Source organism: Rutilus rutilus, assembly GCF_951802725.1.
Source record: "Rutilus rutilus genome assembly, chromosome: 8".
Lineage (NCBI taxonomy): Eukaryota > Metazoa > Chordata > Actinopteri > Cypriniformes > Leuciscidae > Rutilus > Rutilus rutilus.
Genome location: NC_140222.1, coordinates 20,065,973 through 20,081,139, shown reverse-complemented (window position 1 = coordinate 20,081,139; position 15,167 = coordinate 20,065,973). Strand labels below are relative to the sequence as shown.

At 37.2% G+C, this 15,167-nt stretch overlaps 2 protein-coding genes and 1 long non-coding RNA gene across 6 annotated transcripts in view; 1 reads left to right on the top strand and 2 right to left on the bottom strand.

Annotated features, from left to right (window-relative positions):
• The window catches only part of LOC311295956 (CD48 antigen-like), a 58,494-nt gene extending 51,866 nt beyond the window's left edge, over positions 1–6,628 (top strand). For 2 of the 4 annotated variants that reach the window (XM_084417532.1, XM_084417530.1), the window contains exons 2-5: positions 4,428–4,751; positions 4,995–5,288; positions 5,688–5,781; positions 6,268–6,434. In XM_084417532.1, coding sequence (XP_084273658.1) covers positions 4,448–4,751; positions 4,995–5,288; positions 5,688–5,781; positions 6,268–6,376 — 801 coding nt within the window. In that variant the 5' untranslated portion in view covers positions 4,428–4,447 and the 3' untranslated portion in view covers positions 6,377–6,434. Of the gene's footprint in view, positions 1–2,914; positions 2,999–4,427; positions 4,752–4,994; positions 5,289–5,687; positions 5,782–6,267 lie in introns of those variants that run through there. The other 2 variants (XM_084417531.1, XM_084417533.1) reach the window with 2 other exon arrangements.
• LOC311295971 overlaps positions 1–14,647 on the bottom strand; it is a 48,636-nt gene extending 33,989 nt beyond the window's left edge. Inside the window, exons 1-2 of the long non-coding RNA XR_014628445.1 lie at positions 14,438–14,647; positions 13,949–14,272 (exon numbers count right to left, since the gene is read on the bottom strand). This is a non-coding gene — a long non-coding RNA (uncharacterized lncRNA). The remainder of the gene's footprint in view (positions 1–13,948; positions 14,273–14,437) is intronic.
• On the bottom strand, positions 6,974–9,819 carry LOC311295966 (SLAM family member 9-like). The gene is made up of 4 exons (XM_084417549.1): positions 9,645–9,819; positions 8,966–9,310; positions 8,518–8,814; positions 6,974–8,367 (listed from the first exon to the last, which is right to left on the bottom strand). The coding sequence occupies exons 1-4, from the start codon at positions 9,679–9,681 to the stop codon at positions 8,222–8,224; spliced, it is 825 nt and encodes a 274-aa protein (XP_084273675.1). The 5' UTR covers positions 9,682–9,819; the 3' UTR covers positions 6,974–8,221.
• Positions 14,648–15,167: the final 520 nt, after the last annotated feature.

The window sequence follows — 15,167 nt, the reverse complement described above, 5'->3', positions numbered from 1 at the left end:
GCTTATATTTTTCAATATACTGCAATATATGCATTGACCATGTATGGCTATATATTGAAACATAAAATATGTATAAATGAAGACAATAATAGCATTACATGTAATATTCACAAAGTTTATCCTTTGTGTACATATATTGCACATACATATTGCCATATAAATGTAAAGGTATGATCACACATACTGTGTAGTGGCTTCCTTTCCTTCTTAAGCCACTTCCGTGAGGGAAAGTATGTTTGACGCTACACCTGTTTTAACAAGACTTGAAATTTATTGTAACAAAAAAGTGAATCCTTGAAAACAAAACTCGATTCCAAAACAAACAGTGTGGTGTAATGTAGGTCAAAAAATTTGTCTCCTGTCTCCTTTCCCCTCTGCCCTTGCCACATCACTTCCTGTTTAAGATGTCTACCTTCAGGAAGTCCCCAAAAGGGGTGCCATTCTTTCCCTTTACCACAGGGGGAAGTACAGAGCATAGTTACATACAGCCATGACATTAAGTAACATTATTAATAGCCTTATGGCTCCTACATACTGTGTATATACACACACATTCACAGAATGAGTTACGAAATACTTCTAGTTCCAGCATGCTTTGCTTCTGACTGTTAACTGTTATTTAATGTGTTTTGCTCAATAATATAGGAGGAGATCTGCTAGTGTTTAATGTTCTATTATTTTGGAATTTAAAAGGTTTTCTGGTATGTCTGAGTTTTTAGGGTTACCGTTGTGCTTAAGAGTAGAGCCTGTGGTGAGGTTGACGATTGGCCGATGTCCATTAAGGCTATAAGTTAAAAGTAATGGCTGAGCACTCCTCAGCACAGGAGAAATATATTAGTACAAGCATGTACTGATGCTTAAGTTAACTAACTTGAAAATTTGAATAAATTATAATGAAAATAATTAATTAAAAAACATTAGAGATATGTTACATTATATTTTTCTCTATGTGTGTTTATGCTGCATGAGTAAATATATCTGCAATATATATTACACTTGCAGTATCATATATGTCCACATATACACTTATTTATGATGAAGTGTAGGCCTATTACTGAATATAAAATTATATAACCTACCTTATATTAGTAAATATATTCACATATTTTTCAATATATGAAAAGCAGCAATTCCTTATGTATTATTCAATACAGAGTAAAGGCCATTGCACACTGAGTCCGAAATTTTCGTATGCGTTTTTTCGTGTTCGTCAGCAGTAAAATTCGTCACGCACAGAAACCTTGCACACTGAGTCCGATGCGTATTAATTAAACCTTTGCGGAAAAAAACGCAAAAAATACTAAATGGATTCGTCAAGCAGTGAGGATGAATTTGTTGCTCTTTCTTCTTAAAAAGAGAAAAAGAAAGAGGAAATATTGGGTCCATCCAATCCTGAGATTGCGCCGAGAGGAAGGAGAGTTTCACCTCCTTATCAAGGAGTTGCGAAATTATCCCAAACGATTCAAAATGTACCTCAGAATGTCAGTGGAACAGTTTGATGCTTTGCTAGCGATACTGGAGCCACATTAAAAAGAAGACCACCAATTTCCGTGAACCAATCGATTCTGAACAAAAACTGGCAGTATGTCTATGGACGGACACACACACACACACACACACACACGCGGCCGGCAGAAGCGCTGGGCAGACAGAACAGCTGTATACAGGTTATATTTTATTCAGTGTCTTTGTAATCCGCATTTTGTTTTTCATACAGTACTTGTGCTGCGAGACGAAGTGTATCAACTTGTCAGACGTCATTCTGGATTTTGTCGTTCGCTTGTACGGTGGCTCTGAATGTTCAAAAAACCTCACAAAACACTGGCTGTGGATGCGAAAAACGCAGAAAATCGAACCCAATCCGAATTTTTTTTTTACGGACGAAAGTTTCGTAGACAGTGTGCAAGCATGATTGACATAACGTGAGGTCGAATTTTTTTTTTAACGTGCGAAAATTTCGGATGCGAATTTCGGACTCAGTGTGCAATGGCCTTAATAACGCAATATATTATTCTGTATATTTTCAAATAATCTGTTAAACCATTTAATATATTGATCATTCATATATATGGAAGTGTTTTGGAGTCGCAAAATGTGTCATGTTGAGGGCCATTTTGTATGTTTCCATATAATGGCACACCAATTTCAGGTCTTGCATTCTGTACTAATGAGCATGAGTTGAACCAGGTGTGATTCAGACACAAAAAATGTGCAGTGCTGGTGGTACTGGACAGGTTTGATGACTGGTTAGGGTTGCCTTTTTTAATAACAAATCATAATTAGCGCGTTTAGCTCCAACAGTTGGTCACTTAAAGGGGTATTTTTGTTCACCCCAAAGAAAGAGAAAATGATATCATCATTTAAGTTTTTCCAAACCTGTATGAGTTTCTTTCTTCTGCTGAACACAAAATATATTTTAATCTAATCTTATAAGATATTTTGAAGAATGTCAGTAACTAAACAGCTAAACACCCTTTGACTTCCATAGTATTTCCAAGAGGGGCCCATCAACTGTTTCTTCAAAATATTCTTCAAAATATCTTATTCTGTGTTGAAACTCATACAGGTTTGGAAGGATGTAAGGGTGAATAAATGATGACAGAATTTCTTTTTTTGGGTGAACCATCCCTTTAAGTCTTAGAAAACTGAAATCAGTCCTGTGAGTCTGTGACCATGCAAAATCTCTATTTTTATATTGAGCTTGATTTGTGAAAACCATTCACAAATGGTTTACAAACTTTAGCCTACTCAGACTGCTTCTGTAATTGTTGGGGAAAAGCAAGAAGTGTGGCACGACCGTGGCGCATGCGTGTGTGTGCGTGTATGTGTGTGTCAGAGGGGGAGAGAGAGAGAGAGGACGGGGAAAATTTCCTCACTTGTAAAGCAAACAAGCAGACAGGAGTGACTTGGGAACTGTTGAAGTGGAGGCTGTTGTCAACGTTGATGAATATGCTGTGCAGATTGTGTTGTTTGTTTCTTTTCCCTCTGATTGTTGAAGGTAAGAATTGTGCATCCAAATACACCTTTTTTTTTGTTGAACAGGATCTTAGAGTATGACTGTGTGTTTAAATGTCCTCAGAATTATTCTTGTTCACCAGCATCTTTCGACATTCGCTGTGATTATTCTTTTGTACAGTCAGTTAACTGTAATGTACAGATGTGTCACATTATTCTCACATAGCCAGTCCTTTAGGCTGAAGGCAGACCTTCATCCAACAGTCTGTTGGCATCTGAAGCTGAGACTAGTACAGCTGTGACTCCATGACAATCAGAGAGAGAGAGAGAGAGAGAGAGAGAGAGAGAGAGAGAGAGAGAAAAAAACCCCTCATATTCCTTGTCTTTTGGGGTCAATAGGAGGGCAAGCAGAGAGGAACATGAGTGTGACAATGACAAGTGCATGTGTGTGTGATCATGTTCATTCCACATTACTTTCGTGCTCTACCAGGCCTTCATTTCTGTGTGAACATTTTTAGATTAATTCTGATTAAAAATGCTCTCTATTGCAGTCACACCTGTGTGTGTGTGTGTGTGTGTGTGTGTGTGTGTGTGTGTGTGTGTGTGTGTGTGTGTGTGTGTGTGTGTGTGTGTGTGTGTGTGTGTGTGTGTGTGTGTGTGTGTGTGTGTGTGTGTGTGTGTGTGTGTCCAAGTTTGTTCCACATTGCATTTGTGCTCTAGTACCAGGAATTTATTGTGGTATGGAAATTATCTGATTTATTCTGGATGACAAATAAAATATATATAATATATATATTTTCTTTTTTTTTCCGCTTTTTCCATTCATTTCAATGTGGGGACCCCAAAGACCAGAAGTGTGAAATTTATTTTTTACATACCTTTAGAACAACCGAATCAAGGCAAGTTTTTTGTGTGTGTATAGATAGATCATGTAGAAAAGTGACAATTCGATGCAAGTGAGATGAAGGGAACCATGTTTATGAACTATGGAAAAGTCGATTGGGATCATATATAGACCCTATGACAGGATGAGGGTTGAAACAGTTGTTGATCTGTAATTGTTCTCTCAAGATGTCATGCTTTTCTGTTTTCTGATTGATCAGTTGCTATATAACAATAGAGCATTTTATACAATAAAGATTGTTTTAGTGAAAATAAGACATAGTGAAAATAAGACAATGAAAGTAAGAATTTTTTTTGGGTGAAAAAACTTTCAAAGGAACAGTTCATCCAAATTTGAAATTTCTGTTATCATTTACTCACCCTCTTGTTGTCTCAAACTGGAAAATTGCTTTTTTTAGAGTATAAAGTAAGACCATTAGTTCAAACAACACTGGAGGATTAACTTCACTTTTCTGATTTGTAAAAGGTTTCACTGTAAAGTTTTGGTCAGTTAACCCTTCCTTGGTTCCTTAACTTAAATGCACAAAGTTCTTAACATGTCTTCTTCCCCATCTTTCTCTGTGTTTCAGGTGTGTTTGGGACAGATGCAATGAAAACACTGGAAGTGATAGAAGGATATTCTGTCACTCTCTCATCACAAAGTGAAATACCAGAACATGGTCTGATTCTATGGACACGTGGACCTGAACGTTCCGCCACTCCTGTTGTTAAAATGGACATAAAAAGATCATATACAGAATATGAGAGATTCAGAGGCAGACTGCAGATGGACAATAAGACTGGATCGCTCACCATCACAAACACAAGAATCACAGACTCTGAATTGTACAAACTACAGATCATTACCAGCAAAAGAGAGAGAATAGAGATACAATACAGAGTTATTATATATGGTGAGTGTTCAAGGCCACTGTTTGAATGCTTTTAATACTGTAGTTTCAAACTGACAAATTTAAACTTGATTTACAAATGAAACTGCATTTTATAAGTTTAAAACACACTCATACAATCTCAGTACAGAATTTGGATAAAAGCCTTTGGAAAATGTATAAATGTGACAAGCCTCAAGGGGCTGGAAGAAGGATCCACAGAACTTCTGTCTTGTGTTTATTAATTATTAATTAATATGTTTCCAGCTCGTCTGCCCATTCCTGTCATCAACAGAGAGTCGCAGTGTCCTTCATCCGAGAGATCAGCCGATTCAAAATGTGTGTTGGTGTGTTCAGTGATGAATGTGAGTGATGTGACTCTCTCCTGGTACAGAGGAATCAGTGTATTGTCCAGCATCAGTGTGTCTGATCTCAGCATCAGTCTCTCTCTACCTCTGGAGGTGGAATATCAGGATAACAACACTTACAGCTGTGTGATCTACAATCCCATCAGCAACCAGACCACACATCTCAATGGTCAACTCTGTCACACATGTGCAGGTAGGCCTACATCAGCGCTGATTTATTTACGGAGCTTCTCTTTTTTATTTGCAGGTCTCCAGTGTGAAGCAGGTTTTACACCTTTAAAGTGACTATTGTTGTACATTATCCCATATACAGTATATTACATGTACAATGTTACAAATAAACTGACTTATAGTTATATTAAAATGTGATTAACATTATTATGCTCAAGTCCACAGTTTATTACAATGACTGCCTTAAAGCAGCATTGATATCATCTCTGTCAGACATTTCACTATTTTTATATTTAATCTGGTCATTTTTTTTTTGACAATTTTAAACACAATGATATTCCACTAAAGCAGTCATTTGTTCATACTTTACAAAAGTTTCAATCATACTGACTTTAATTACTGTTCTTTTTCTGTATTACAGATAAACGCCTGTATTTTCTTTTTTTACTTCTGATACTATCTACTGCCATGGCTGTGATATGTCTCTGGAGACAAAGAAAACAGTGTATTAACAGGTATACTAAAATGCTTGAAGCTTAAAATAAAGAATTCTCATTTTTCGGGCAGCGTGGATCACTTAGGCTATCTTTCCCGCAGCAGCAAACACATGTTTCCTCAACTATTTTTTTAGTATGGACAAAATTTTGTATGAATTTGTACGAGTGATTAAAAGGTGGCTAATTCGTACAAATTCGTAAGATTTGTCTAAACCCACGTGATGGGTAGGTTTAGAGGCGGGTCAGGGGTAGGTCATTTGTACGAAATTAGCCTAATTCATACGAATTGTGCAACTCGTAAAATATGTACGATTTAGCGAAAATCTTCGTATTAATTCATACAAATTAGCCACCTCGAAAAGTTTGTTGTTGTAGCCCTAAAAATAACCTAATTGAATGATGAATTTGCAGTTACTATAATATTTGTAGTAGGCCTATAGCTGCATTCATTTGTATATGTGGCTAAAGCATTACCATTGCTCTGTTGTGTTTTCTTCTTGAAAGGTGCAGGGGGGAGAGATGCTGCAATTGTGGGGAAAAAGAAGTACTGGAGATCAGCATCGGAATGGAGGCCAGCCGTGCCTCATTGAGCCCAGTACATTCAGGCACATGACTTAAATAGTTGTGGAGGATATTTTTTACACGTTTCTAAATAAATTATTTTACACTGACCATGAAAATAGTATTTGTCAGTTTTTTTCTTATGTGGGGCTAATCTTGTTATGACCAGAGTTCAAATGTCAAAAATGCTATTTCAAATTAATTGTAAGATATCCCTTCCCCCAATACGTTGCAATCATGAGTGAAATTTGTGGAATGCATTTATATGTTATATCTCTAATAACATTTGTTTTTGCTCCACGACACACAGGGTGCACTTTTGTGCTCACATCAGCAACTGTTTACCTCTTTTATTCTAGTGTTGTCTTATTTCCGAAATTCCCAGAGCTCTCTCTCTCTCTCATATAATATACATATATATATATATATATACACATAGGCTACACATTTACATTATATATATATATATATATATATATATATATATGTATGTATGTGTGTGTGTGTGTATATATATGGATATATACATTCACAATGCCCCTGAATGTATTCCACAAATGTATCTATATTGGTGGAATACTTTCAGGGCCATTGTACACTTAAAGATCTTCCCACAAGCAGTTTATCCAGTCAACAAGGAATTCACTGAATGACATTTTTAATGTTTATTCATCATTTTAACATGGGAACCATTTGCTTCTGCCCAAAAGGGGGTATGATAATGATGAAGGTTATGATGAACAATTAAGATGCTTGAAATGTAGACCTACATCAAAAAAAAATATATATATATATATAATATTCATTATGAAAGTAAAAAGCAACACCATTTTATATCAAGGGTCTAAAATACTTCAAAATAAGACCTTCTTATATGAAGAACACCCTATAGTGCTACAATTAACCACCAATACAGTATCTAAGGACCATTTAGCCTACATATTCCTAGCGACAGAATTAAAGACGAGTATGCAGGCACCTCGTGCAGTAGAGTAGCTTAATGTGTAAGTGATCCAATGCAGCAGGCCTAGATCTGCAGAAACTAAAAGAGAGTGAAAAGTAACTCATGTAATCCTTCAGCATCTGAAAGAACGCCAAGCTTAATTTGCTGTGTTGTGTTCAGTGAAGAATATGGGGAATTAACCATTGTGCATGTACTGTACTTTGTATTAAGTCATGTGTGCAAACAGGTCGCCATCAAAGCTGATGGGGTGTGAGAGACATCTAGTGGTCGATGTGTGAAAAGTGGAAGTGACATGTAAAGGCCAAGCATACAAGTTTTTCCTATGCATTTAACCCATCCAAGTTAGTGCACACAGATTATTAGGATTGAGTAGTTAACACACACTGCAAACCATGGACACACACTTAGAGCATTTGGCAGCCGTTTCTGCTGTAACAGCACAGGTTATATAGGGCATTTAACCTCAGTCATTTCCTCCTGGTATTGAGAATCAAACCTGCAATCTTCAGATAACAAGTCTTCTCTCTAATTATTAGGCCACGAATGCCCCAAAGAAGTGCGGGAAACTGATATGGATCAGGTCATAAAAACAGGGAAAAGGCCAGGAATTGAGTAACAGCACTCATTTGTTTATTTGGTTTTATTTACCAAAATAATAACCTACATCATAATGATGTGGTACCTTGTTGATTAACCCAGATATATCAGATTACAAGGATGAATCAAACTGAAGGGGAACATCCTGTATTAAAAGTCGTTTCAATTTAGAATTCGTTTGATCCTTTAGTTAAAACTTGACTTCTGAGAGTGAGAAATTAACAGTGAGATATATACATGGTCTGTGCTAAAAAAATAATGCATTTTCTTAGTTCACATTTTCAGGGGAAAAGATAAAAATAAACCATTTCAGAATGAGAGACAGTCTCTACTTGTTTAGAGACTCATGGTCAAGTCTGTTCTCTGCTGTCCTGTTCTAGATCTGATGTCATAAACCAGAAAAGCAACAGTAGCCACACCCACCACCGCTGAGATGACCAATCGGATCACAGCTTCAGTGAAACCACAACAGTGTTCAGGGTCTAAGGGAAGATGAGCATAAAAAAACTTCACAAAGTGACTAAAACACAAGCTTGGTGGAACTTGCATAAACACCAAAGCACTGACAGTCAGATGTCAATTAATCAGAACAATAGGAGATATTTGTGTACTTTTCTCAGACACTGACTGACCTGAAGACATCTGACAGTGTTCACTGATATCCAGATGTGTGGTCTGGTTTCTGATGGGATTGTTGATCACACAGCTGTAAGTGTTTTTATCCTGATATTCCACCTCCAGAGGTAGAGAGAGACTGATGCTGAGATCAGACACACTGATGCTGGACAATACACTGATTCCTTTGTACCAGGAGAGAGTCGCATCACTCACATTCAACACTGAACACACCAGTGAACAATTCTGACTAGATGATGATGAAGATGCAATTTGCAGATTGTCACTTAAAATGACAGGGCTGGGCAGGGAAGCTAAAGGGATAATACAGAAAGACAAAGGCAGTTTTTCAGTGGACAGAGTTGGATCCAGTGAACACAACTATTTCATGAAATTAATGTACAGATTCAGTAATATACATAGTAAAATTATGTTTAAAAAAGTCACAATCGCATTATTACTCACCATAGACAGTAACATTGAATCTCTTGTATGAGATCCCAATGCTCCTGATGATCTGTAGTTTATAAAGTCCAGTGTGTTCAGTTCTGATGTTTCTGATGGTCAGAGATCCAGTTTGATTGTCTATCTGGAGTCTGTCTCTGAATCTCCCATCAGCACCATCATGTAATATAATGTCATTGGTCTTTCTATCCATTTCAACCATGAGAAAGCCTTGCAGTCCGAACATCCACAGTATGTGATCATCATTCAGCATATCAGTAACATCATTCTGTAGAGTGACAGAATCTCCCTCAATCACTGATACTGACTTCACTTCTTCTGTATCAGCAAACACACCTGAAATAACTGGATAGATAAAATACAGATAAACATTCAGATCAATGCAGGTGATAGGTGAAAAACAGGAAATGGCCACCAGTTCAGCAGGAAGTGGCTTTATTCTCTCTGAGTTTCCACCATCCTCATTACAAGTTAATCTGTCAACTTTTATTATTAAAATATTGCTGTATTTTTAAAGTAACGGCAACATTTTTACAAAAAAAAAACGTATACTTTGTTGTATTGAGAGATTAGGCCTAATGTATCTTAATTATTTTTTTTTTTATTAGTCTAAAAGCAAGAATCTTTATGTGTGTCTATAATGTAAAAAGTAAAGGCATTATAAGTGAAAGTAGATTACCTTGTAAACAGAGGACGAGAAAAATGAAACTCCTCATGCTGCTGGAGATCGAGTGTTACTGTGTGTTCGATCTCTTCAAAGCTGAGCACAGGAAGATTCAGCCGATGTCTGATGACCTCATTTCTGGTTATGAGTCAGAATTGACCATGAACTGAAACATGGGCATCTTTATATCTGCTAGAGATTTAGTTTCTGTATAGATGGAGGTTTCGATTGGGTTATAGCTGCATTTGAATCTGTATCTTCAATTGTTCTAAGGCGAGTTGCAGTGATAGTTGCACTGCAAAAAGAGATGTGTCAAAAAACAACACATGTGACTGTGTAGATAGCATTTTGACACATGTTGTGTAGGTTTTAGCACACAATGTGCACTGGGTGGAGGGCAGTTTGTGTTTATGAAAAAAATTATAGGTATATTTTATATAGTATCCCATAAAATGCTCTAAAATAAATAAAGCAATAGGCTACATTCAAATAAATAAATAAAATCTTAATTCATGAAAACTAAAGAAAATAAAGATCAACGGGTGTTTTTTTGCAGCCAATCACATCATGCCTCTTTTTCAATGTCTTTTTCAAATGCTGCTTTCACTTGTTATTAATAACCAGATTAAAGGAGAACTTGGTAACTTTTTTAACTTAATAAAACTGTCTAGAATTCATTTGGATGGTTAAACAACCTGTTCTGGTGATATTGGTGACTTTCCCCGCTCCCCCCAGCGTTCCCAGGCGGAAAACCAACCTTGCAACTTGGGGACTACCGTCCCGGCAGCGATATTTTTTTTTTCCAGGATGGTAGGGGAAGACTCATGAATATTAATTAGGGAAGTCATCCCTGATTGGTCCGATGACCTACCCCTAACCCCACCCCTAAACCTACCCGCCACTGGGGGTCTGACGATCTACCCCTAACCCCGCCCTAAACCTACCCGTCACTGGGGTTAAGACCAATCAGGGATGACTTTCCTAATTAATATACATGAGTCTTCCTCTACCATCCTGGGGAAAAAAAATATCGCATCCCGGTGTGATGAACAATCGGGTCCGGCTGAAGAGATGAGTCCGAGCTTAGGACCCAAGCAATCCGATTGGTTCAAAACACGTTTTATGGGTAATCGCTTTAGTGCCTGGTTATAAATCATACAAAATCACTTTATTATAGAAGACGTTTGTACTACGTTATAACGAGTCATCAATGTATTTAATGTATTTTACATTATACGTTTCATATACTAGTATTTAACCGAAGCTATAGATTGTGAAATTAAACATTTCTCGTTGTTAGTGTGTTTTTTAGTTAGCTTAGATAGCATACAGCTAACGTTATCCGATGATTGTGCAATGAGCTTTACCTGATATTACTGCACTGATACTGCCTTACCGTATCGCGAGAACAGATTTAGATCAGGCATACTACTGGCATACTAATTGGGTCCTAAGCCCGGACCCATCTCTTCAGCCGGACCCGATTGTTCACCACACCGGCAAGATAGAAATTGGAAGTCTCGTGAGAAGCGAGAACGAGAGCGAAACACGAATTGCTTTACGGCAATTCGACATAAACACACACGCATGTATGATGTATTACCAGATTACCCACCTCGGTAGACATAGCGCCACACGATACAGTTGGCTTGCTCCGATCAAAACAAACGCACATGAGCAGCGGTAGAGAGGGGGAGGAGGCCGCCGCAAGTGAGTTTTTTACGACCGTGTTGTGAAATATACACCCTCCCACAGCTGTAGGGGGAGCTCGTGGGGAAAACATGCGACAACAACAGGGAAAATCAGCGAAGAAGTGAGTAGAGTTCGCTAGAGTTGCCGAGTTCTCCTTTAACTTATTTCTGTCAGACTCTACAGAAGCTCTTATTGAGAATTAACAGGTTTTGGTGTTGACGATTCATTGAATGTTTCATTTAAAGTCACCAGAATCGTGATTAGTGTCAGCTTTATTTGGGCTCTTGACCCCTGACTCTTTAACATTAGTTTTCCCTGATTGCTTTAAATATGTATTTATTTTAACACATTTGAAACAGCAGAAATAATCATGAGAAAAATATGCTCAGATGATAGTATTTTCATCATGGACATGTAAGATTGTTAAGCTCAGCAAGAGTTTAATATTTTAAAGATGAGTGTATATAAAAGATCATATTTAAACAGACTAGCATATTGCAATTAACTTAAAATTTAATTTTAAATACACAGTTTTTTACAAGATCGTTATACCTAATAGCACATAAATAATTTAAATGTGCACCATCCATTTATTCATAACCCTGATCAGATCAGCACTTGCTGATTACAACATCATCAAGAAACATCTGATCATATTTTCTCTCACCATAACAAATGTATTTTATTAAAATACAGTTAAAGCAGCCAGAGAAAAACTAAAAGAAGAGTAAAGGGTCAAGAGCTCAAATAAAGGAGCCATTAATCACGATTCTGGGGACTTCAAATAAAACATTCAATGAAACATCAACATCTAAACCTCTGTTAAAGGGGTGGTAAAACGCCTTTTTTCGAAGGCTTGATTGTGTTTGTGGGGTGCACTGTAACATATGTTCATGCTTCGTTTTTAAAAATTTGCATTATTTTTCACATATTTAACCATTATTCTACACTGCTCTGTCCCTCCTTGTAAAAACGGTCGGATGATTTCCGCGTTCTATGACACACTACATGTGTTAAAATCTACACAACATGTGTTGTCCCTGAGCACACTCACTACATGTGTTAAAATCTACACAACATGTGTTGTCCCTGAGCACACTCACTACATGTGTTAAAACTGACACAACATGTGTCATTTTTAACACATCTCTTTTTAGAGGTTGTGTCGTTTTCAACTCAATCTATAAACATTTTATAAGAGCGCAGCACCGACACTCACCATCACTGTGAATGGTATGCAGTGTTTGCTATGTTCTCAAACAAACAGGCCAGTGGAAATACAAGTTGGTGGGGTGGTGTGGCGCAATGGATAAGACACATGCCTTTGGTGTGAGAGACCCGGGTTCGAATCCACTGTGAGACACCAATGTGTCCCTGAGCAAGACACTTAACCCCTAGTTGCTCCAGAGGCGTGCGACCTCTGACATATATAGCAATTGTAAGTCGCTTTGGATAAAAGCGTCAGCTAAATGAATAAATGTAAAATGTAAATGTAAGTTATTTGTATACAATATTTTGTCAGTTGCTACAGTTAAATTAAATTCAAAGTGCAAACTCTGTGAACTGTTATCTCTTCATAAACTTTTGTCAAAAGCAGCATTATCAATTAGGGGTAGGCCTAGTGGTGGCCCACTGGTGGGCAGATCGAGGCTTCGTGAAGCAATGAAACAGTTGAACCAAATGGGCCATATTGTTTCGAGGCTTCGAATCAATCCGACACCCGTCTCAATGGTGACACCTAGTGGTATAATAAGAAATTTGCAACACAAGGCTTAGCAATATACATTTCTCAATACAGCACAAAAAAATCAAACCATTGCTTTAATGTACATAGACCAGGGCCTATGTTTCTTGTCTGAGACTGTTTTTGCTCATCTTCTGTTCAACTTTCATGGATCTGAAATGATCAACCAATACCACAACAGTAGCCACGCCCACCAGAACAGAGAGGACCAATCGGATCACAGCTTCAGTAAAACTGCAACACTGGACAGAGTCTGAGAAGAAAAAGAAAAGCACTCAACCATTAGTGCGCTCAATACCTCACAAAAGGTCATAATCTCACCAAAGGCAAAAAGGAAGTAAAATACATTAGGCTATGTGATATTTATGTGCTTTTAATATAGCATGCATCATTGCCTGGAAATTGCCCTGGTACATATATTGAAGTACCTGCACATGTGTGACATAGTTGCGTGATATCCAGATGTGTGGTCTGGTTTCTGATGGGATTGTAGATCACACAGCTGTAAGTGTTTTTATCCTGATATTCCACCTCCAGAGGTAGAGAGAGACTGATGCTGAGATCAGACACACTGATGCTGGACAATACACTGATTCCTTTGTACCAGGAGAGAGTCACATCACTCACATTCATCACTGAACACACCAGTGAACATCTTCTTGATGATGATGATGATGAACAGTTTGAAAAGTTACCGGTGATGGCGGGAATGGGAAGAGGAGCTGGAAACACAAGAAAAATATATATAATTTTAGGACTACCAATTACTGATAAAAGACATTTCTAAAGAATGTTCATAATTTTAAACACATCAAGATTTTCCAAAATAAATGTTACAAGATATTAAGACAATGTGTTGGGTTTTAACTAGAGATTTACTTACCATAGAGAGTAACGTTGAATCTCTTGAGGAAGATCCCTCTGAATCTGTGAATCTGTACTTCATAAAGTCCCGTGTGATCAGTTCTGATGTTTCTGATGGTCAGAGATCCAGTTTGATTGTCCATCTGGAGTCTGTCTCCAAATGTCTCATTACTCTTAAACATATTGATGTTCTGATTGTATATTTCAGCAATGCAAGTCTCACGAGGTCCAAACATCCGTTGTATCTGATCCATTTTCAATACTTTAGTTAAATCAGTGTGTAGAGTAACAGAATCTCCCTCAGTCACTGACTTCATTTCATCCGTATCAGTGCCAAACACACCTGAAGAACGCATACTAATACATTATTATAAGACAGAGACATAAAATAATCTCATTTCCTGGAGTTTAATCATGCACTTCTAAAACTTAAAACATGCATTTTATTGCATTTGTGTTTAAATAAATGCTCCACATTTTCTGATTAAAAGTGTTAAGAGTTTCTCACCGCTCAGAACAAACAGGATCAGAACACACAGATGAGAAGACATCGAGACAGAAACAAATGTCCAGCCGAGAGTCTCTTCAGACACAGAAGAGCAACTTCCTGATTAAAGTGGGCAGTTATTTCCTAATTCTAGTTTACTAAATCAAAAGCTAACTGGTCTCGCTCTCCAGACCAAGGTCAATATTCTTCATCATCGTCTTAATATTTCAGAAACTCTCACTGTGTATCAGTCACGACGTGTGTGTGTTTTTATTATTTCTTTATATGGACTACTTGCACAACTGTTTCCTTATTAGGGCTGAGGCGTTTCCACAGTATTCAAAGAACCTATAGACAGTTACAGGAAAAAAATATTGTCATAAAGAAAACACTAGCCTCCAGTTTCACAGACTATAGGCTTAAGTCTAGTCTCAGACTAAAATGTAGCAACAATACAATACAGATAAGTGAAGCAAGCAATACAATACAGATAAGTACATAAAGATAACAAGAAAACCAAATACAGACATATCTATATATAGAATGCTTGTTGACGTCAAGCAAAAAAAAAAAAAAAAAAGAATGCATAATACGAAAGGAAACTAATGGGTAAACAAATAAACAAACATACAAAACAACCTAATACATAAAGCAATATGGAAGAACATATATATCTCCACATACACACATATATACACATATACATACACACATACATACATACTTACATGCATACATACACACAGTTAAG